Source organism: Notamacropus eugenii, chromosome 3 (assembly GCF_028372415.1).
Source record: "Notamacropus eugenii isolate mMacEug1 chromosome 3, mMacEug1.pri_v2, whole genome shotgun sequence".
Lineage (NCBI taxonomy): Eukaryota > Metazoa > Chordata > Mammalia > Diprotodontia > Macropodidae > Notamacropus > Notamacropus eugenii.
Genome location: NC_092874.1, coordinates 55,378,028 through 55,402,707, shown reverse-complemented (window position 1 = coordinate 55,402,707; position 24,680 = coordinate 55,378,028). Strand labels below are relative to the sequence as shown.

Genomic DNA, 24,680 nt, shown 5'->3' with positions numbered 1-24,680 from the left:
ACTTCTTTCATATACATCTTTTCTGAAATCACCCCTCTCATTAATTCTTGTAACACAGTAGTAGTCCATCACAGTCATATACTATCAACTCGTTCAGTCATTTTCCAATTGATGAACATTCCCTCGATTTCCAATTCTTTGCATCCAAGAAAAATAAAAGTTTCTATAAACATTTTTGTTCATATAAATCCTTTTCCTTTTCCTTTGATCTCTGGGATACAGACCTAGTAGGGGTATTGCTGGGTTAAAGGGCATGCATAGTTTGACTTACACCCTTGCCCTCTATCTATGTACATTCCTTTCAGCTGCCTAATAATGATAAAGGTCTTATGTATCATTTTCCATACAGGAATGTGAACAGTTTAACCTTATGGAGTCTCTCATGATTTCTCCTTCATGTTTGCTTTTTATGCTTCTCTTGAGCCTTATGTTTGAATATCTTTCCATTCCATTCTGGTTTTTTTTTTTTATCAGGAATATTTGAAAGTTCTCTATTTCATTAAATGTCTATAAGAATTACACAGTTTTGCTGGGTAGGTTATTCTTGGATGTAATCCTAGCTCCTTTGCCTTCCAAAATATCATATTCCGAGTCCTCCAATCCTCAATCTTGTGTGATCCTGACAATGACTCCATGATATCTGTATTGTTTCTTTCTGATAGTTTGCAATATTGCCTTCTTATCCTGGGAGCTCTGGAATTGGGCTATGACATTCCTGGGAGTTTTCATTTTGGTATCTCTTTCACGAAGTGTTTGGCGGATTCTTTCAATTTCTAGTTTACCCTCTGGATCTAGGACATTAGGGCAGTTTTCCTCGATAATTTCTTGAAATATGATGTTTAGGTGTGATGGCAAGTAAAATAGGATCTTTTGCTGTTTTTGTTTTATTATAATCAAGTGCCTCTGATTGAATCTTGCCTTTATCAATCAAGAGTCTTTACTAGGAATAAAGTACAGAAACAGCAGTTTCTTTAACTAGAAACAGTACATATATTTGTATTGTTAATTGTTTTAGTGTGATTAAAGATCTTCCCCCAACCATTAATGACCCTTCCCATTAAGGGGAGTTTGATTAGAGAAGATTTGTAGGAAGGCTCACATCTTTTGTTAGTAAGGCACTGGTTCTCAAGGGTTGTGATGCCCTCTAGCTCTAAAAAAGGCACAAATATTCTGGGTTAAAGTTTTACTGTGGGGCTTACTGGAAATGCTTGTTTGGTCAGATGAGGACTCTGGGAAACTGCTGAGGAGCCCCTCCCCCCACTTTGAAAACGCAGATGTCGGTGTTTCCCTCTCTGGTAACTATGGTCAGACAATTGAATCTGTCTGTTGATAGGCAGAAGAAACCATATCTGTTAATTTTTGACTTCTCTGTATTTTCTTTGAAGTTCAGAGTGCTGACTCCCCTGAACTAGGTGAATGATATATGTGCTTGGTTAAAGGAATGATACATGTGCTTGATTAAACTGATTGTTCACCCCTCAAAAATTGCCTTTCCTTTTATGAATGTAGATCTAAGAACCTGTGGTAGCAACCCCCCTGATGTTGGGGTGTTTACTCATAACTAGGATCTATTTTTTTTTGATCATGCCTTTCAAGTAGTCTAATGATTCTTAAATGATCTCTCCTTGATCTCTTTTCCAGGTCAGTTGTTTTTCTAATGAGATATTTCACAATTTAACCTTGTTATATTGCTTCTTAAAGTCTCATGGAATTGTTAGTTTCCAGGGCCTGCACTTTATCCACAGCACCATTTAGTTGTTTCAATTATCATTATTACCCAGGGTCACTGAGGAATTGAATCCACACCCTCTGACTCTAAAATCATTGCTCATTCTATTGTACCATGTTCATACATGAACAATCTCCCCTTTTATATTATTTTTTATATCAAAATATTTATTTCATAATTTTTTGAAGTAACAAAGAATTGTATACAAAGTAGATGTCTATAGACTGGGGAATGGCAAAACAATTTTTGTTATGTGAATGTAAGGGAACACTATTGTGATGTAAGAGATACTGTGTGTGTTCATCCTTCGTTGCTGAAGAAGACCATGCCATCAGAGAAATATGACATGACTTGCACTTGACTTTGTTTTGAGTGAGGGAGGGCTGTGCAGGTCACCAGCCTCACTTCTCCTCCAGAGCCATCTGAATCCAGTGACCAGATATTCATCAAGATAACTGGAAATGACCCAGGATGAAGCAAATGGGGTTAAGTGACTTGCCCAAGGTCACACAGCTAGTGGGTGTCAAGTGTCTGAGGTGAGATTTGAACTCAAGTCCTCCTGAAGGAGGCATTGGTGTTCTATCCACTGCACCACCTAGTTGCCCCTTGCTGTAAGAGACAATGACTATGATGAACAGAGAGCAAGAAGGCTTATAGGAGCCAAGATGAAGTGAAGTAAACAGAATCAAGAAAATAAAATGACTATGATGATACAAATGTGATCTTCCCTTTTAGATGATAAAATTGTGTTTACTAGATGAAGGAAAAGATGCTATGTCTTTTGAACGTGAATTTTCTATTGTCATTGAGAGAGATGGCAGACCAGTATCTCTTTGTGGTTTTAAAGGACAAGAAAACGACTTACTTTGGGTAGTGTTTCAATGAAAGGATGTATGTTGGCAGCTTTGGCTGCATTTACAATCTCTTCGTGTGACACCGTCCGGCTGTTGTTTCCATAGGCGATGTTCTCTGCGATGCTGCAGTCAAACAAGATGGGTTCTTGGGACACAATGCCGAGCTGAGCCCGCAGCCACTGGACATTAAGCTTCTTGACATCTCGGCCATCAACTTTCTGAAAGCAAAATTCATCAACAAGCATTTATTAAACCCTAACTAAGTTCCAGACATTGTGCTAGGCTCTAGGGTTACAGAGATAAAAATGAAACTGATTACATACACATAGATGAGTCCTTACAGGTTACAGAAGATAGAGCATCATGTTTGAGGAACAGTAAGAAAGGAAGATTGAGAGAAGGGAAGGAACATGTCCTTAGCCTGGTTAGTCCAAACACAAATAACTGCCCATTTTTTTTTTGGATTTTCTAAGACTAAGAGTTTTATTTCATGTATGGAATTATTGAGTGATTGCCAATTTACCACTGTGTGTTGGAATAACATCATCTGCCTTGGTTTCCTGGAGTTGACTGAACAGGGATCTCACACATACAGAGCTTTGAGAAAATAGTGACAATGTTTACTGTGCTTTGGCATTGGCTCCCAACTTTGCAGATCACAATACCTGGATGGATACATCATGATGCCTTGGTTCTCATGTCTTAGTGTCAGTTTTTTTTTAGCTAGGGAAAGGATGGTGTCTATGGATAGCTCATCTGATCCTCATTCCAAGTTATATCATATAAAATATCATGTAGATACCATGCATTATGATGAGTCTTATGCCACATCAATAAGCATTTATTAAGCACCTACTATATGCAAAATCCTTGGGATTAAAAGCCAAAAATGAAGTATACCTTGCTTCCAAATATACCCAATACATGTGTCTTCCTCTACATTTAATTGGAGAAGACAACATATACACAGGAATATGTGGGAATAAATACAAAATAAATATGAGATGGTTTAGGGAGGAAGAACACTAAAAATAGTTGGTAGGGGGTGAAGAGAGAATCAAACTTCACACAGAAAAGATAGTATATGAAATAGCACAGGGGTGCTTAATCTGGGGTCCACGAACAGTTTTTAAAAAATTTTTAACAATTGTGTTTCATAATGATTGTTTCCTTTGTAATAAGACATATTTTACTTTGTGCATTTAAAGACATTCTTCTGAGAAGGGGTCCATGGGCTTTACCAGATTGCCAAAGGGAATCCATGACACACACACAGAATTTAAGAACCTCTGAACTAGTTTATTTCAAAGGCAGAACTTGAATCTGAATCTTTGTGACTCCAAGGGCAGAGTCCTACACACTCTGTCATACTGCTTCTCATCACTGAAGGTATTTAATCAATGTTCACTGAATTAAAGGCTACTAACCCAGTACAGTGGGCCTTATCCCTTCATAATTGCTTTCTCTGTCTTCTGTCTGTCCTATTCATTCCTACACTTGCTGCCAAACCAATCTCCTGAAAACGTTCCTTTGTACACGATGCTTCTTGCAACGCCATTCAGTAGCACTCTAGCATCCTATACAACATGGCCCACCTTTCCTGGCCTGTCCTTCAAATTGCTCCATGATCTGACTCCAAATGACCTTGAGAGGCAACACTGGTAGTGGAGAAGAAAGTGCCTGGAACTGGAAATAGCCCTGACTCTGCTACCAATTAATGACTTGGGTGACCTGGCTAAGTCATTTCTAACATCAGGAGCCTTCATTTGCTCCTCTATAAAATGAGATTGAATTAGAGGATCTCTAGGGTTTCCCTTGGCTCTAAATCTTGGATCCTAAAATCTTTTCCCATTTTGTGAGTCTTAAACCAGTTAGCAAGAGTCTTTGGGGAATCAGAGGACTTCTGCTATAAAACATGGCACTGAAAGCTGGCTTGATAAAAGACAGAACCTTTGAATTGAGACACAATTTCATGGTTTTATAGGAAATGATTGTCCTAGGAACAGTCCACTTACCACCTGTCCAGCCAGGGGATCGTAGAACCTCTCCAGGAGTTGTACCGTGGTACTCTTCCCACAACCACTGCTGCCCACAAGAGCCAGGGTCTGACCCTTCTTCACCTCCAGGGTCAGCCCTTGAAGCACAGGAATGTCAGGTCTCGTAGGGTAGTTGAACTTGACTTCATTAAATGACACATTCCCTTCAAATTTTTTCTAAAATCAGAATACCATTAAATTAACTACATGTTGAACAAAAACAGGCTACAAGGTTAATCCTTCTCCACTACCTTGTGAGAGGTATTTCTTTTTTCTTTTTTGCTGTTCATTTTTGGCTCCATTTCAGATATACTAAGACTCAATAAGTGTAGGCAATCCTTTTTACAATGTGTGTGTGTGTGTGTGTGTGTGTGTGTGTGTGTGTTTAAATTAAGGCAAATCAGGGGCAGATAGGTATTAAGTCAGGAGGATCTAAGTTCAAATCTGGCCTCAGACATTCACTAACTGTGTTACCCTGGGCAAGTCACTTAACTTCAATTTCTTCCAAAACAAATAAATAGACAAGTAAATAAATAAAAGCAAATCTTGTCCCCTAAACAATGTAACCAACAATAAACTCTGATATGACAGGGTTACTACCTTTAAGATACGTATTCTTCCTGACATCAGTGTAATAAAAAATACCTGTATATATTATACATGCATAATTACATATTTGTATAATGTTATATATCATTATATAACATTCTTTTATAAATATAGATTTATATACAAAATATAATTTTCATATAAATATATTTTATATTCCAATGCACAAATATATTATATGTATATATATTAAAAACCTACACTAATTGGTTAGTTTCTTCAAAAAATATCTTTTTCATTGGTATTCAAGAAAGTTATACTTGTATCAGTAACAAATATTAAAGGTATGTTCCATTGATTTCTCATCATAACTCAATTCAACAAACATTCATTAACTACCTAGGCTGGGCATTGGGGAGACAAAAACGAAAACGAAAGTCTTTGCTCCAGAGACAGTGGAATTTTACTATGTAATTCAAACCTGCCAATGAAGAGTCAGTATGCAAATCATAAACTCCAAAGGTGAAACTAACCGGCTTCTCTCCATCTTCACTGTAGCTATCTATCAAAGGTACCCGTTCCAGGAGCATGATGATGTGGGATGCTGATATTTTAGCTTTGGCATAGTCTGGTGCAAATGAACTTGTCTGCCCCAATGCCATGGCACCAAATACAACAGCTGAAAACACCCTGTAAAAAACCAAAGGTTTAAAAAGTCATGATCACAGTGAGTTCAATTTAATGGTTCTACGATCGATCTAATTATTATAGAAGTTAAAAAAAAATCTCTCCCTTTGCCCAAGTTCTATTTGTAAATTCTAGAATCATCATAGCTTGTATCAATGGAGGGAAGAGGAGTGACTCTTACAGAGATACAGATGCTTTCTGTGAGAGGTATCAAAGTTCTCTAGCTATTATTTTAATCTATAATCATTTAATTTATGCACAAAGGAATTGTACGACCTTTGGGATATAACAACAATAATAGCTAGCTGTAAGATTTTCAAAGTACCATACATGCTGTCTCATTTGATCCTTACAACAACTCTTTGAAGTGAAATGATATCATTACCCTCACTTTACAGATGAAAATAATGAGACTGAGAGCCTAAGTGACTTGCCCAGAGTCACACAGTAAGTAAGTATCTAAGGTCAGATTTGAGATCTGATTTTCTGACTTCAAGTCCAGTCTAGTTATTTTGTCCAACCTTTATCTAATATAAGAATCACTTTACTTCCAGATAGTGTGAACATTCCTGGGGAATGGCAGATTGTTGTCACACAGATTAACAAAACACAAAATTCTCCCTTTTCCTTTTTTTAAAGAGGCAATCAGGGTTTAAGTGACTTGACCTACGTTATATAGCTAGTAAGTATCTGCAGTCAAATTTGAACTCAGATCCTTCTAATTCCAGGGGCATGCTCTATCCACTGTGCCACCCAGCTGCCCTACATCTCTTCTAAGGAGAAATCTGCCTCCTTTTCATTTCCAGACATCATTCCTACTTTTGCCCTCTGGAACCTCAAAGGCTTCTCTTCCATATTATAGCTCTTTTAATGCCTTATACCCTCTAGCTTTCCCATTCCTGTTCCCCATCTCAGCCTTCTCTTAGATAAACATCTCTCATGGTCCTACTAGTTCACATATGACATGGCTGTGTTTCCCTCCAATGAATATATCCTATTTTGTCAGTGTTTCCCTAGCTGTAGTGCCCAGAACTGAACATAATATTCTAGATATGATCTAAGTAGTACAAGACACAGCAGCATAATCAGCTCTATGATCTGGAAACATTTCCATTAATGCAAGCCAAGATTACATTATCTTTATTAGCAGCTGAGGCTCACGGTTGGCTCATACTGAGTTTACAGTCAATTATTCTCCCACAAAGTTCGATCATTTTTACATTAACCCCTCTCAAGCAAGGTCTGTCCCATTCTGTATTTGGATAATTAGCATTTTAAACCTAAGTGCAAGAGTAGCAAAAGCTTCAACTGAGTCGATGCTTTTCCTCAGAGAGAATAAATACATAAATTATTTTATCAGGAACTTTATGGCAAAAATAACTAATTTTGATTTTCCCTAAGGCTTATCCATTGCTGTAAAAAAGAATCTGCATACTTTTTTGGTGGACGCATATAGAAAATGTCATTTCTGCCAAAGCTAGAGCTGAAATTGACCATTGGGTCCAAGTATTTCAACCCTATCCTTCTGCCATTGAAGGAAGTAAGACTCAGTGTCTATTCCAGAGTCACACAAAGAGTATCAGAAATGGAATTTCCTAATCCAGCATTCTATCCATGATGCCATGCTATCTCTCATATGAAGCTTTTTCAGAATTCCTCAACCCTTTGTCTTCATTGCTAGAGCCTCCACTAAATATCTAATATCAGTTTTATATATGTTTCTATATTGGCATGTTATCTCCTTCCAATAGAATGTAAGTTTCTTTAGAATAGGGACTATTTCATTTTTTTTGTTTACAGCTCTACTTTCTAGCACAGAGCCTGGCATATAGTAGGTATTGGATAAATGTCACCCCACTGATTGATTTACTACATCTGCAACCATGGGCAAGTCAATGGGCCCCAGTGATCTCACCAGTAACATCAGAAGTTTGATTGAGGTGACTCCAGAGGTCATTTTACAACTTTTAATTTTCTTTAAATTTATTTTTAGTTTATAACATTCAGTTCCACAAGCTTTTGAGTTTTAAATTTTCTTTCCCTCCCTCCCCAAAAAACAGCATGCAATCTGATATAGGTTTTACATATATACATTTACATTAGCCATATTTTCATATTAGTCATGTTGTAAAGAAGAAATATAACCACCATTTTACAACTTTTGATCCTATGCTATGGACCTTTGCGTAGCTCTGCTTGTCAAACTTTCTCCTTTCCATCTTGTGTTTAATTGACCCGATAAAAGTTCCTTAAAAAGGACATCTGAATTTCTCACCCATCTTCAGGATGAGAAAGGATCTTCATGAAGATCCTTTGAAAGTCTCAAGAAATGTCACTTTGATACACTTTTTTCTGAAGTGCCTAGAATTTGTCTCCTATAGCCATGCCAGACATACCACCAAATTAAATTCTATGGGTCTCATTTTTTTACATTTAATTCTAGAACATATCACAGGTCAAATGCAGAAACAGATCAAGATACTTACAAGAGAACATCTTGAAATTCCATATGCCCATGTGCCACCAAGTAAGCTCCAAACCGGAAACAAGCAGCATAGGAAAAATACATCATTGCTTGGGTGAGAGCAAAAGTAATGCCAAAGATATGCGCTTTCTTCACAGAATTTCTGAAAGGAATTTTTAAAAAATGAACCATGGCACTCAGATAGGAACAAATAAATTTAGTGTAACAGTATGCTTTCAAATCAAGGGTCTATCCCAACATTGATGAGACAGGGTCAGTAATAGCATGGGCCATCAGTTATCTGGGCATTCTTCTTTGTGGTATCCTAATGGAAAAGCTGTCCATTTCAGAAGCAAAACAACTAGTTTTGTCTTCATTTAACAATTCAAGTAATTCTTACAAAGTGACAGGCTATTTAATCATCACTAATTGAATTCAAATCAGGTCACTGATATCTTGAACTTTGCTACACTTCTTTCTCTGGTTGATCTGCTCCCTCTCCTTCTGTGCTTGTATTTATTATTTTTGTATTTATTCTGTATATTGTAGCACACATACTTATTATCTCCCTAGTAGGATGTAATCTCCTTGAAAATGGGGAGGGTTTCATTTTTTTTGTATTTGTATGCTCATCCCTTGGCACAAAGTTAGAGTTTAAAATGCTTGCTAATTGAAAAGGAAAGGAAGTGGTACTAGATAGTGAAGGGAGGAAAACTCTTCGAGGTTAAGGGAAAGTGTAAATACTCAAGGGAGAAAACAGGGTGGAGGGAAGGGGGAGATGGAGGAAGTGACACAGGTGGCTAGTATCAAGGAGTCATTTGTGTCCCTGCTACCACAGGATGCTGTGACTGGAATTGATGCTCTTGAGAACCTGAACCCATTTGGGTATATGATGGAATGAAATTCAATCATCTCAGTTACAGCAATCAAGGCAGGAGTTCATAAAAATCTGGGCTACAAGGAAAAATAACACATACACACACACACAACAACAACTGATTTCTGTGAACTAAACAAAGTCAGTTCTAAGAGAGTCCTAATGAAAACACTGATGCTTGTAATAGGAGTTAAAGATCTTTCCTACCCATTAATAGGCCTCTGATGGAGCTATTAAGGAAAGCTTGATTAAGGGAGGCTTGTTTTGTAGGAAGACCCCCACCTTTTGTTAATGAGGCCCTGGGTCACAAGGGTCGTGCCCTCCTCTCTGAAAAGTGTATATTTACTCGGAGGTGAGGTTTTGCTTTGGGGCTCAAACCATTGGAAGAGTGTGTGATTAGGCCAGACAAGACTCTGGGCAACCCTTAAGGAGCCCCTCCACTTTGAAAATTCAAATGTTGGTGCTTCTCCTTCTGGTAAGGGTATATTTATCCTCTATAGTCAGACAGCTGGAAGCCCTGTCTGTTGGTCTTGTAATTTCTGTTTATATTTTCTCTGAAGTTAAGGGTGCTTTTTCTTTTGAACTAAGTGAATGATACATGTGCCTGATTAAAGTAAGATTGCAGCAGGTCCTTCTGCATATGCCAAGTGCTTGCTGTTACAATCCTGTAAGCATCAAATCACTAATAAGCCTCCTCCCCCTCATTCTAGAGGTACAAATTTTCTTTGCCCTATAGGAAAAAACTATCTTTAAATGATCTTTGTAGTTGAAAGAAAACCCAACTTTTCTCCCTGCCACCTTCCTTACCTCTACTTCATTCCACCATTCATTACCTGTATGGTCCCTTCAAGCTCTGTTGATACATATACTCAAACTTTTTCTCCCGAGTCAGAGAAACAACAGTTCGGAAGTTTTCTATTGCTTCAGTAGCAATCTGCACAAGAGAACATAAGAAAGCCAAAGGTGGAGATGTGATAAATAGTCTGTATCTTATAACCATGGACTCACTTCAGAATTCACCACACTTTTACTTATTTGGCTTCTTAAATATGGACAACACAATTAGTCCTCATCTGATCACTGAGTCACAGAGTTAGCTAATTAAAAGAATAACTCCAAATCAAGTTGAGTGAGAGTGAGGCAACCCTGTGCTACCCACTGCCCAAGGAACATAATTAGGTATTGGTGGAGAGAATGCAAATACATGTTCTTGTATGAATGTATTAAGGATGGAGTTGGATTAAGCGTTCTGAAGAAGATTCATAATCTTCCTGCCTTGAGAGAGTATGTGTCATTTCAGGATCCCTAGGGATAAACTAAAGACAACTAGAGAAAAAGAGACAAGACTTATCAGTGAAGCTAGCTCCTGATTTCCAATTTGCCTCCCTAGAGACTTCACGGAATTTCCCAATGGGTGAGATCAGGGACTTTCTTTTGGTTGAAGAGAGCTTCTATCTATAGAGCTGGTTGATTGCTGTTTTTCAGGTATGTTCCAAACCTTATAACTTCTCTGATTTCTGCTCACTGTTGACTGGAAAAATTCTTTCCCCAAATCAGACTGTGAACTCCTTGAGGAGAGGAACTGATTTTGCCTTTTTTGGATTCGCATAGCTTAGTTAAGTCTCTGGCATGTAGTAAACTTAAATGCTTGTTGATTTAACTTGAAAAAAAATGTCTCCCCTCCACCCCCAAGCTGTTCCTCTGTAAGTTTAACACCCGATGTGGACATATATGTATCTATATAGGGAACTCATATTTTACAGCAGGAATCTGAAAGGTCATCAAGAGTCTAACTTCCTTATTTCAACAGTAATGAAACTGAAGTCCTAAGAGGTTGGGTAACTTGCCCAAGGTGAAAAACTGGCAGAATTGATACCAGACTCAGTTTCCTGACTCACAGTTCAATGATCTTTCCACTGCAAAATACCACATTTTAATTGATTAATTACCCAGCTGATTTATATTGATAATTTTCTTGTGTCTTTTCTCATATCCTTCGTTTTAAACAGCACTATGATGCTTTCAGAATAATGAAAGTAAAAATCCTTAGAAGACAAATGACGGTGTCTGTAAGTATAGTTACAGTGTCTGGAAGTATTTTGTACACCAAGTTCCTGTTCTTTCCACTGGTAGTTAATGTACTCTTTCTGAGCTCCTGTTTCACCCAAGGATACTCTAAACTAAAAATAATCTTGTAGACAACAAAGAGATTTACTCTGGAATCAAAAACCTCTCATCAAATCTTTTACACATGTATCATCTTGCCAACCTGGGACACTGAGATTCCCCACAATGAAGTGTCTTATCGTGCCTCATCTAAAGTTAAGAATTACCATTTAAAGGAGTGAGAGGTTGAAGCTTTGAAGACCCTCATAAGAAAAGTTTGTAATTTTGCATTTTTGAGGTCTGTGAGGAAAAGATAATTTATGGTCGGGAGGGAGAACAATAATAGCCGCATTTACATTGAACTTCAAGGTTTAAAAACACCTTGTAAATCTTATTTCATTTTATCCAGAGAGGTAGATGCCCTTATCAATTCCATTTCACAGATGAAGAAATGGTGGCAGATAGAGTTACTAACAATGACTTGCCCAGGGTCATGTAGCTAGCAAGTATTTGAGGCTGGATTTGGATTTGTCCTTTCAATTTAGGGTCCAGAACTCTATTCAGTGCCACCTAGTGGTCTTGAGGAGGAAAGGGGGAAGAAAAAAAATTTTTTTAAACACAAAACAGTGTTAAGGTCAGAGACCTTAGTCGAAAGCAGCCATGTGGTACAATGGATAGAGTTCGGCGCTTGAAGAAAACCAGGGATTCCCAAAGGCAGAAGTGAGGGAGTAGCGGGGTGTATTCCAGGTAAAAGGGACAGCCTGCAAAGGCATAGATAATAGACACAGAAGGCCTTGTGTAAACTAAGGAACGGAAAGAAGGCCAGCTTGGATAGAACGGAGAATTCTCAAAAGGGAATAACATGTAACGAGCCCAGAAGGGTACTTCAGAGTCAGACTGTAAAGGGTTCTATATGACAAACAGAGGAGTCTGTATTTTATCAGTTCTAAGAATACATTCAAGAAAGATTTGCAGTTACAAAGATTAAAAGAAAGCTATTTGATTTAGCTCTCTCCACAAACCTTACTCCCTAAACTTATTCCTTTTGAAGTCTGACTATATACTGTCTACTGGAGTGTGAAGATTTTAAACAAATACATTCTGAGAGTTTTCCAATCTTACATTCAGCAGTACACAATTCACAGGACAATCAGTTACTTTTAAAATAAAAGCCACAAAAGCAGTAACACTTATGAGTCACACTAAACAAAACCATATAATCACTTAATGATTAGAAAATTCACTGTCTAGGAAAATGAGGCAAATAAGGAAAAGCTTAACTAGTACCCTGAGATATTATTTTCTAATCAGAGGAATGGTAAGTAGCATTTAGTGTTTCCTGTGGAAATCTTTTCACATCATCCAGCTGAGGAAAAAGGGGAATGATATAAATAGCTTCCAACAGAATTAACATTTATAGTTATTATTGGTAATAATGACAAATTGGGAACAACCTAGGGTTTGGATGAATAGTGGTACATCAATGCCCTGGAATATGAGATTGCCATTAAAAATACCAAATATGAAGAAGGGGAGATATATAAAAACTCATTTAAAATTTTGCGAAGCAAAATAAAACATACTGAGAATAGTATGTACATCAAGAAACTAAAATCATGTAAAGAATGTATTTTCCTAATATGAATATACAACTTGGAAGGGGCTTTAGAGGGATTCATCAATAAATTCTTATTTATTACATAAGCATATTTTCACTATAAATAGTTGTGCATTTAAATGTTTTCTGGGTTATGTGATGTTAAATTATTCATGTTAAACGTTATTTTTTTAAAATGAGACAAACTGCAGTAGATGGAAGGCAAAAGACCAAGAAACCCTGGACCTCCTCTTGTGAGAGGCTTTCCTTCTTTGCTTTAGTTCCCAAATCTACCGAACAAACAGACAATCCGGTCATTCTGAGGAATGACAGGACATAAATAATCGGAGCCTATAAGTAAACAGAGAAAACTGAGTTTGACTAACCTTGCCAGCCCCCTCTAATTCTTTCTTATCCTTCTGGGCATGTCCCGCCAACATTTTCATTTCAACAAGTCCTGCGATTGCTATGATGGGTACAATTGCTAAGAGCAAAAGTGTGAGCTGCCAGCCGTAGACAAGTGAGATGATAATTCCAGTCCCAAGATTGGCTATATTCTGGGTAATCACAGCCAGTCTAGCACCAGTAGCCTAGAAAACATAACGGCATTTTAAAAAAGCAATGAGCTTACCTTTAACTGATATTATAAAAGAATATAATCCCATACATGCCCCAACTGAAAGTCCTGTTGGTGAAGCAATAGAAATAGCTAGCATTTATATGGCACATTAGGGTTTGTAAAGTGCTTTACATATGTTAATTCATTCAGTCCTTACAACGATCAAGTGAGTCAGATGACATTATTATCCCCATTTTACAGACAGACAGAGACATAAGCTTAAGTGACTTGCCCAGAGTCACACAGTTAGGAAGTGACTGAAGCAGAATTTGAATTCAGATTTTCATGACTATAACTCCCTCACTTTACCACTGTTACATCAGGTAACAATAACAATAATAATAAATATTTAAATAGCACTTATTATGTGTCAGGTACTTTGTTAAGTTCTTTTGAGAAATAGTATGACATTTAATCTTCACAACTTTTTATGCTATTAGTGTCATTTTACTGTTGAAAAAACTGAGGCAAACAGTAGATAAGTGACTTGCTCAGGATCATACAGCTAGTCAGTATCTAAGGCACAATGTGAACTCAGGTCTTCCTGTCTCCAGGCCCAGTACCTAATGAATAAATAGATGGGCAAATCACTGAATCTGTCTGGGTTCTTTCTTCCTTTGTAAAACCATGATTTCCAAAGTTCCATGGAGCTCTAAAATGCTGTAACTCATTCATCCATATCTTTGATCCCAGTCCTCTAACCACTTCGAAGATAAAATAAGATAAATTCTGAAAGTTACCTGAAGGCATGATTGATAAGCTTCCTGAGGGCAAGGAACAAATATGGATGTGGTACCTACTATGTGCCAGGCACCGGGCTAAGTGATTTTAGGAATATTAACTCACTTGATCCTCATAACAACCTTGCCAGATAGATGCTGTTGTTTTTCCCCTTTTACAGTTGAGGAAACTAAGATAAAGAGAAGTTAAGTGACTTGCCCAGGGTCATTAGTTAAATAAACGTCTGAGGTCACATTTGAATTCAAATCTTTCTGACTCCATGGCCAATGCACTATCCACTGCACAACCTAGCATAGGGCAAAGACTCTTTCTCATGTTTGAATCCCCATGTTCATGCCTTGTACATAGTGGGTACTTAATAAACTTACTCAATTAGTAGTCTCCAGAGTTTTCAAAAGATAAGAGTCCTTTCATGAAAACTTACAGCTTCTCCAGATATCATAGAGTATCAATAAGGGGGAACCTGTGGCCTTGAGGTCACACATGAGGGCCTCTGGGTCCTCAAGTGGGGCCCTTTGACTGAATCCAAACTTCTCAGAACAAATTTCCTCAATAAAAGGACTGGTATTTTACATTTTAATACAATATCCTTAAAATTGATGAAAATGCATAGAAGAATATCAGTTTCATACTTAGCTCAAAGAATGCCAGGAGCAAAGCCGAAAGGAAACCTAGTACTTACCCCCTTGACTTGGGAGGCATCAGTAGCAAGTCTTGTAGTCAAAGCACCAGTGCTGTTTTTTGGGTCATCAAACCAGCTTACATCCTGTAGCACAAACAAATTTTTCATTTGTGGGTACGGAATATTACATATTGTGAGCATTTCCCCCCAATGCTTCAGTTGCCTTTGTTAAAATATCTGAGAGCAGGAATTGTTTCCCCCACCACCACCTCTTGCTTATTACCAAGCCTGGCATATAATGTGACTGATAAAGGCTAAATGACTAATAGAAAGACCCCTGAATCTTATGTGTGATGACTTGGATCTGTTGAACTATCTGTGTGACCTTGGGAAATCATCTCTCTGGGTCTCCATTTCCTCCTTGAGCTCTAAGTTACATGACGCCTAAGATAATCATTTCAATGTTTTTGGTAATTTTCATACATAACTAAGTGAGGTGTATCTGACGCTCTTTACTCCAATAATCATATAGATATTTAATTCACCATTCTGGATCACTGTTTCAGTATTCACTGGCAAGTTCTTAGTAAATCTGTCTTGGTCACATCTTTAGAAGTACTAGCCTTGCCTGACATATTTTAGGACTGAAAAATCTCTTTACATATGCTGATCCAGGGTAGATTTTTCCTCCCTCGAGGTGAAGTAGCACTCATCTCAAACCATGAAGAGTAAAATTATTTTCCAGATTTAACAAAACCCCTATAGTGCTTGCCAGACTCTCTCCTGCATTTGAAAATGCAAAAATAAGGGTACTTCTGGCATCCAGGAGCATTATTGACCTAAACATGAATGAATGTAAAGTCTTACATGGATAGATTTTAAATTTCCATTAATATTCTAATTTTTCCCATGATCAAATTTATTTAACTCTTTATTCAGGGTTACAATCAGGGTTAATTTGTAAGATGGTGGGGAAATTATTCTTGAAAAGGAAAGAATTCATGTAACAGATGGCACTCATTTTATCATCACTATGGATTTGTGACTTAAAAAGGAATACCTGTCTCAGCATTGCCTTAAAGGCCCTATATCGAAGTCTCTTTGTGAGAATCTCTCCAGCTTTGCCAAATGTAAATCCCTGTTGAAAAGAAAGAATGCATTAGGTAAAGGAAGGGAAGGTTCATTTATCGAGGCACCGTACTAAGCACTAGTTTATTTTACATTATATAACAATATTTACAAATATCTCATTACAAAGTTTTCTTTAATAGAAGACTATTGGCAGTGGTGGACTATCACCACTGAGAAACCCCAAAGCCACAGGCCCATCTGCTTCCTACTGTTGGTTTGTTACATGACCTTAACGGACATGTACTTCTCTTGCTCTAGATCTCTGTTGTAGTTGGACTAGTCTCCTCATAGGATAGCCATACTTATTTCTTCCACTGTGATTTTTGCCATTTAGATTTCTCTGTTTATCTAAATTCCACACTGCTAGCCTAGCCTTCAAGGCCTTGGCTCAAGACCCATTATTTGCTGAAATCTTCCTTGGCTATTTTCCCTCTCCTATGGTCTTTCCCTTCTGTGAATTCTTGGAATTCCAGTAGTTGGTACTGTACAATCTTATACTTGACTTTCTTTTGTCTTTGTACATATGTAAACTGTTTCAGATACTTCTGTGTTACCTTTCTGGTGACTGGAAAGGAAGAGGTCTGGTCTTTCATTCTTTCTGTCATGCCTGTGGTGAGTATCTGGTACTCATGTTCTCATTACCTTCTATCTCCCTAGCTATCAGCCCTCTCTCTTTCCTCATATTATCATGTATAACACTTCTCTATTTATATATTATATCTTCCCAATATAATGGAAGTCCTTTGAGGATAGGGGCCATGCTCTCCATTTTGGTTTGGATGTTTTGCCCACTAGCACAATGTGGTCTAATGGGAAGGCCCTTAACAAATTCTTGTTGGGTTGGATTGGATTACTAAATGTTCACTCTATGAAAATGGGTGTTCAGAGAGCGTGGTCAGACAAAAGGAATTACACTGGAGAAGAAAGTACAACAGACCAATCTAGACAGCACTTCATCTTTCATTTAAGTCATTTGAAAGCTATAATATTGAATTCCTGAGAACTATGTTCTTTACTGGCTTTTTCTTTCTATACCTTAAGGCATAACTATAACCATTACTTAGAAAACTTTCCCATTTCCATTAAAAAAATGAGTAAATGGCAGCTTTAGGAAGGAAAATTTATATATTTTCACTTTAAGCCTTGTGTGACTTGCTTCTGAGTGCTTCTTTTCTAGGCCAAAAGCTGACATTTCATTTAATCTAACTTATTTGTTTGGATCGATGCAAGGATTCCCAAATTCTATATCTAATTATGATATTAAATCCCATGCTCAGTTCCTCCTTATTCTAACTATATTCCCAGTTATGAAATTTGGGCAGAAGGAGACTCGCCCAAGTGGGAATTGGCAGGGAGGATGAAGCGATGAAACAAAGAGGAGACAGCAGAACCTGTACATGTTTTATCAAGGCTGACCCATCTTTTAGCAAAATCAACAGAGTACATTTTCAAGTAGACCAAACTCTAGTTACATTTTTAGCCCTCACTGAATGATCAGCCAACTTTGATTAAACAGCTACTGTGCATCGGGCACAGAGACTGATGATCTCTTGAATTACCCATGTCGTCCCTCCATAACCACCTTGCATGGAACTTGTATTGACTTTGTATTTATTCTACATCTCCTTCTATATAGACACATCATCTCCCCCAATGGCATGGAAGCCTCATGAGAGTAAGGCTCCTTTTCTTTGTTGTTTTTGTATCCACAGCACCCAGGGCCTGGTGTTTACTTATTTCATGAGCCTTAACAAATGACTGGTGATTAACTGATCATGCTAAGACAAACATGAAACAGTTCCTGCTCTCAAAGAGTTTACATTCTATAACAGAGAAAACAAGTGCACAAATCTGTAGGAAATAAGGGAAAATATGGGTACATACCTGAAGAAAAAAGGTAATGAAAGAAACAATTCCAAGTACTAAAAACAACAGTGAAAACAAATCACTATCACGCCGTCTTTCTTCGGGAGTATGTGGTTGTGTAAAGATCTACAAAAATTAATGTATTTATATCAAAAGAATGTAGGAATTACCATGCTGGCTCAGTCCCAAATTCTGTGAGCCCCAATATCCTTTTGCCAACAGAGGTATTAAAATACCAATGGAACCCAGTATTTTTTTTGAGGATGTCTAGCTTAAAGGTTTATTATCTCTTAGTAACTGTATAATTCATACATTTATCTAAAGTTCATTTACATTTTATGTGGACCAAATGAGTACCATACGTGAGCCAAATGAGTACCATATGTGAAAATGTTTTAAATGACATAGGTCTCTACAAATGTTAAAGGAAGGCAAAGATGAGGATTTTAAACATATAGTGAAGTGATACACAAGGCTTTCTCCTTTGGCCAAAGATGGATTATTTCATTACAACACCAAGAACATAGCATTGAGTGTGATAGGGAACTCATCCGACCTTTTCTCTGAACTCTAGATCCACATCACCACCTGCATAAAAGATCCTACTTGAGCATATCACTAGAACTTCAAATGTTGTTCTTCTCATTCTACATTGCAATCAGTGGCACCTGGTGCCAATCTTTGGCATTACCTCTGACTCATAGCTCCCTCTCACCTCTCATATCCAACCAAGCATCAAACCACAACCATTAATAAGAGAGAGAAGAGTAAATGAACAGATCCAACTTTAAATCAGGATGGTAGGATTTTAGATTTGGAACAAAACCTAAAATCATCTACCTTCTTGCCTAACAGATGAGGACTGGAGTCATGAGAGGTGGTGACTCATTTGAAAAACATACGTAGTATAGGTCACTTCAAACCCACATGTCCTGAACCTAAATCTGGCACTTTTCCCCTACCCCAAGCACTGTTTATATAAAATAGATCTATAAATAGCCTAATGGAATCATTGTGAGTCTTGCTGCTCTTTCTAAAAGGACATGGATGAATCCTATCATTTTATATCCTTACACTAGGTATCAGAGGACCAGTGCAATAGGAATTTGCAGAAATTTCATTTCAACTGGCCTTATTCCCTTATCCGTGGAACGAGAAACACATTAAACCTTTTTTTTCTTTACATCCCTAAGGGTGAATTTTGTTTAAGTTTGCTTGAAGGTGTGACTTTTTAAAAGCCCAACCTTAATTACAGCACAAAGTGTTTACCAGATTACATAAGGCAAAACTCTAAATCCTGTAGTCATTGGAATGTGTCATGCCGCTTGCAGCTCTTACCCCAATAATCCTGGAAAATATTATAGAAAATGCTGGCTGTAGAGCTCCATTGATAAGAGCACAAATAGTGCCAACCACAAAATAAGGCCATTCTGTCTTATTCATCTTCAGAATCTTGAAAAAAGAAACTGGAGGAACATTTTCATCCTAGAAAATAAAGATATTATGACAAATAGTAAATCTTTCAAAATAAAATAACTTTGCCATGAATTTTCATTATCTGCTTGCAGCTAAAGCTTAGAGGAATAAAACTTTCTCCAGGTTGGCTCCTAAGTAGCTCCCATCAAAGAAAGGCCATCCAGTACTTGCATCTCCCCTCTCTTGTGGCTTATTAATGAGTAGCTAGACACAAGTCATTATCAATCCAGCTGGGCAGAAGGGAGGGCATTTATTCTGTAATCTTCCAACAACTGCCAATCATCATCCAGACATGTCACATTAGCTCAAATTTAGTGTTTGCAGTTTTCACTTTAAAATATCTCTACTCTCTTAACTAAACAGACTGGTAAATTCTCATATCAGTCTGCAAGGCAGGGCATCTATAGTTTTCTTCTCCACTCCAATAAACCATAAACTATGTGCAAAACATAGGATGTTAGGTGATGATGATACAAAGGAAAAAAAACACCCAAGCTTTGCTCTCTTCCACTACATTCTAGATCTCATACCTCAGAAAAAGCATTTTCAGTGCTTCATTAAAAAAAAGCTAAGCATGGGGTTTTTAAAAGGTATCATCAACATATCAATTTGTTAATTTTCACATAATTAGTAAGGAATCATATATTTACAGTTGAAAAGGACACTGGAGACCATCTAATCCAATCCTGTCATTTTATAAATAAGAAGGCAGATAGGTTAGATGACTGTAAGTCTCAGAGGCAGAATCTGAATCCAGGTCCTTAGAATCTAGAACGCTATGTTCTTTCCCCTATGCGCCCCAGAGAATACTCACTTAAATTGTGCATTTTATGGGAAGTATCCCATTTGATAAGATGACCGAGAGTGCAAGTTTTTCTCCTGGTTTCTGCTTTCACATTATTGACTGTTTCAGATGGACACTTAAATCCAAACTATCATTGTTTTAAAACCGTCTAACTTTTCATCAATAATTAATTGATTATTAATTGATAATGATTAATGTCTAACTTTTCATCAATGATTAATTTCATAACAATTGATTTCATTAATAAAATAATTCTAAGCAACTCCTCATGGCATGAAGGTTATTCTAAGTTCTCTGATAACCCCAGTACTTAGCACAGTTTCTGCCTTATAATAGGCACTTACTAAATGCTCATTAGCATGACTTGACTGAATGAATGCTATGCCAATGGGACAACAGGCTCTCATAGGTTCAGTCACACTGGAAAAGCTTTGAGTGTAAGCTTGGTGAAGGCTGTATACCCACCATGAAAGCATCAGCATAGCTCAGTTTGATGAAGCTCATTTTCAGAAGATTGACACCAAGGTGCTGAATTGTTTTACGTTTTAATTGATATATACATATACAGTTGACTCTTCCACATCACGGGGGTTAGGGGAGCAGTGCCTCTGCAATCCAGAAAATCTATATAAAACTGGCTCTCCCTTTGTACCAGAGAAGATGTCTGAATTATTATGGTATTAAAAGATAAAATATGTTGCTACTATACAATATTATACATATATTTCATGTATTTCTGAGTTTCTAAACTTGTTCTGTGTTGTCTATGGCTTTTGTAAAACTCTCAAAAATTTTTATTTTCTTATGCTAACCCGCAATTTACTGTAACCACAATGGGGAAAGTCATAATGTGGAATGGATAACTGTATATATGTACATATAGCTATAAAACACATCTCTTTGTCACCTTCATTTCCAAATATGTATACTACTTAGTGACACATTTTATTCTTGTAAAAAAAAATAGGGAAACACCAACTGTCTCTGGCATATATGTACTTTTTCACAACTAGAGTCCTCCAACAAAGAGGAGATAGAGGGGCATTTTATTTAATAAAAAAATTATTTCTATGATTGTTGAAAACTGAAAACAAATAAATTAATAAAAAAAGAAAAGATACAAGCAAGAACTTCCCCTCCCTCCTTCTCATTCGTCCTTTTTTGGGTGTTGGGGTAGGTGGGTACTATGAGTATGGAATATTTTGTCAGATTTAAATAAAGCTATTTAGCTGAAAAAAATTATTTCTGTCTATTGCAACTCATGAACAGTCTGCTGAGATGCGAAGATGGTGTTACGCTAAGGAAATGAAGGATTCTTCAACTATTAGAGTGAAACAATTACTGAGTTCTTGTACTATATCATCTTTTTCTTTAAAGGTCATGAAAGCAGAAAACCAACAGAGAAAAGCAGCCAGTTGATGGACACATATGTGACGGTAAGCAAAGAAAATTGACTTTCTGTTATGGACCACTTACATCCTCTTTTAAATTTTAGAAGCTTTTTAGCAAAGTTCAAGCTTAACTCTGATCTTGCTTGTGCTCCTTGGGAAAACATCCCCAGGCACATGAGCAAAAAATTCCAAGAGACTCACAGGCTTTTCCTCCTTTCCAGGGACGTTTTTCTCTGATATCAGTGGTTTCTTCAAACTTGAGCGAGTTGATCGTCTTCTTAGGCTACTGGATTCAAAACCTTGTGTAGCTGGTCCTGAAGCATACTTTTCATCTATCTGTTCATCCTCTGATTCCATATTATTTCCTGTTGTCTAAAATAAGCAATGTGTACTTTAGAGACAGTATCTGCTGTTTAGTTAATCTGGCTTAACAAAGAAAATTTAAGTTTTAATCTGGAGGTGCTATGGTCAATATTTTGTCCTTCATTTCTTTTCAGCAATAGATCAGTAAGAAATAGCTAGCTAATCAACTGTTTACTTCATCTATGTAAGTATGTAGGTATATATATATATATATGTACACACAGAGAGAAGCAACTAGGTGTCACAGTAGATAGAGCTCTATGCCTGAAGATAGGAAGGCTCATATTCCTGAGTTCAAATCTGGCCTCAGACACATTAGCTGTGTGATTCTGGGCAAGTCACTTAATCCTGTTTGTCTCAGTTTACTCATCTCTTAAATGAGCTAAAGAAGGAAATGGCAAACTACTTCAGTATCTCTGCCAATTAAACCTCAGATAGGGTCACAAAGAGTCAGAAACAACTGTAATGACTGAATATACAACATATACATGCATTTATACATATATGCATACATACACATACACACTATATATATACAGCTTGTATTATCTGTTAAAAGATAAAATTAATATGTCATTAAATCCACTGAAATTAGAATCACACAGGCAAATGAAATAAAATGACACAAGGAAAATTGTAGTTTTTTTAAATCAAGAAATTCAGTGTCAAAATGTGATATACTTCAAGTTTGTCTCCTCTTTTCTTTTCTGCAATGACTCCTTACATATACTCTTTTGTACCATCTTTCTTGTGCAGTTACAGAGACTGAATCACTTTTGTCTTGGCTTTGACCTTAATCATATTTCCAATTTATATTCTTTGGTTATCCCATGTTAAGGGCAAAAACTTAAAATAGTAGTCTGAAGCTACTCTTGCCTAGTATTTTTACGACTCTTCAAAGTGATCTTGGAGAGGTGCTATTACTTACAGTATAAATCATAGTAAAACCCACTTCTATAGAGAAAAACTGAAAAAAATATGTATACTGAAAATGTACCTGCATGGTAACAAGTTTGAAGTAAACACCTTCATGTTTCATTAATTCATTATGGTTCCCTTGCTCCACAATAACTCCATTCTCAAAGCCAGCTATAACATCTGCATTGCGGATTGTAGACAGACGATGTGCTATCACAATGGTGGTTCGACCTTCTCTTGCCTATGGAGAAAGCAAACTGGAATTAAGCAAAAATTTTTTAAAAATTGCTACAGACACAAGATCAAGTACAAATAAGACACGGTATTAGAGGCAACAGTAATCTTGAAAGTAAAATTTCTGAATCCATCATTGCCATACATTCTCCGGTATACAGTACTATTACCCATGAATGTTCAGTGAAGAAAAGGAAAATGAATTGAATGGAAAAATGAAAGGAAAACTGTCCAGCACTCTGGACAGTTTCTTTTTGCATAATTTATGGAAAGATCTGTGTAAGAATTGCATAGTATCAACAGCCATTACATAGGGTGTTATCTGCATTGATGGAGGGAGTAATCATACCAATAGATCATGAATCTGTCAGAGTACCAAAAATAATTTAATAACTTGCAAACTTGTCATTGAAGTGTTGGTGAAAACGTAATCACCACAGGGTGGTTCATTGTTCATATTTTTAATCACCAACACCTACCTAGCAGAGAATCTGGTATATGGTAGGCACTTAATGAGTTAATTGTTGATTAATTGATAATGCTAATGCACCAAATGGGATAACTAATTACCTGAAAGGCTTAAATTCTGAGTCAAAGATTTAATTAGTATTGACATTTTAACTTGCCTGCAGCATAGAGGTACCATGATAGAATGGATATAGAGTTAAAAAGTCTGGGTTCAAATTCTGCCTCTCTCACTTGCTAGCTGTATGACCAGGGGCAAATAAATTTAGCTCTATAGGCCTCAGTGTATTCATCTATAATATAGGGGAGGGTAGATTTTGTTGTTTTTGTTTTGTGACCCCATTTGGGGTTTTCCTACAAAGATACTAGGGTGGTTTTACCATTTCCTTCTCCAGCTCATTTTACAGATGAGGAAACTGAGGCAAATGGGGTTAAGTGACTTGCCCAGGGTCACACAGCTAGTAAGTATCTAAGGCTGGATCTGAACACAGGTTTTCTTGCCTCCAGACCTGGTACTCTATCCACTGTATTACCTAGCTGCTCTGGAGGGGGGAGGGAGAGATAAATTAAATGGCCTCTAAGGTTCCTTTTAATTCTAAATTTATGATTCTTTGAAGGCCAGCTTAATATAATGATGTGCTTTCTTCCACTGTCTTTCTTCCAATGGTAATGCTAAACCTAAATATGTTCAACTACCCCTCTGGCTTCTAGAATTATATTATTAATTTAGACTTTTTGTAAAAGAAAAACTTTTAACTGTAGTTATGATTCTTGGTTTCCATTCTATGATTTCCAAGTTAAACTTAAATAATTTTTATTTCAATAAACATCTAAAAAAGCTGAGTAACACAGTAAATAAGATAAGCACTTCATTATGATTCCATGTAATGCCAGCTTCAATAGTCTCGACCAAAGACTCTACAGGCAATTATTGTCTCTTGAAGAAAGAATGGGATATTAATAGTTTAACTGTTATTCTATGAAGAATCTATGAGGAGATACAGTTTAGATACTGTTAACTATGATGGTTCACAGAAAACTATGAGAAGACAGAAGGAAAAAAAACAAGATCAAGAAAAAAATTCAATTCCCTAGAAAGTGGATTTTGACTCTTATCTGGTAAAGAAACAGAAAAAGAATTCTTAACAAG

The 24,680-nt window shown here is 36.9% G+C and overlaps 1 protein-coding gene across 5 annotated transcripts in view; it reads right to left on the bottom strand.

Moving 5' to 3' along the window:
* The window catches only part of ABCB1 (ATP binding cassette subfamily B member 1), a 198,381-nt gene that overhangs the window by 11,963 nt on the left and 161,738 nt on the right, over positions 1 to 24,680 (bottom strand). For all 5 annotated transcript variants that reach the window (XM_072651588.1, XM_072651590.1, XM_072651586.1 and 2 more), the window contains 12 exons: positions 22,911 to 23,072; positions 21,752 to 21,922; positions 19,217 to 19,363; positions 17,897 to 18,004; positions 15,942 to 16,019; positions 14,942 to 15,025; positions 13,286 to 13,489; positions 10,030 to 10,130; positions 8,342 to 8,482; positions 5,702 to 5,858; positions 4,599 to 4,796; positions 2,595 to 2,801 (listed from right to left, as the gene is read on the bottom strand). In XM_072651588.1, the coding sequence (XP_072507689.1) occupies positions 2,595 to 2,801; positions 4,599 to 4,796; positions 5,702 to 5,858; positions 8,342 to 8,482; positions 10,030 to 10,130; positions 13,286 to 13,489; positions 14,942 to 15,025; positions 15,942 to 16,019; positions 17,897 to 18,004; positions 19,217 to 19,363; positions 21,752 to 21,922; positions 22,911 to 23,072 (1,758 nt within the window). The remainder of the gene's footprint in view (positions 1 to 2,594; positions 2,802 to 4,598; positions 4,797 to 5,701; positions 5,859 to 8,341; positions 8,483 to 10,029; positions 10,131 to 13,285; positions 13,490 to 14,941; positions 15,026 to 15,941; positions 16,020 to 17,896; positions 18,005 to 19,216; positions 19,364 to 21,751; positions 21,923 to 22,910; positions 23,073 to 24,680) is intronic.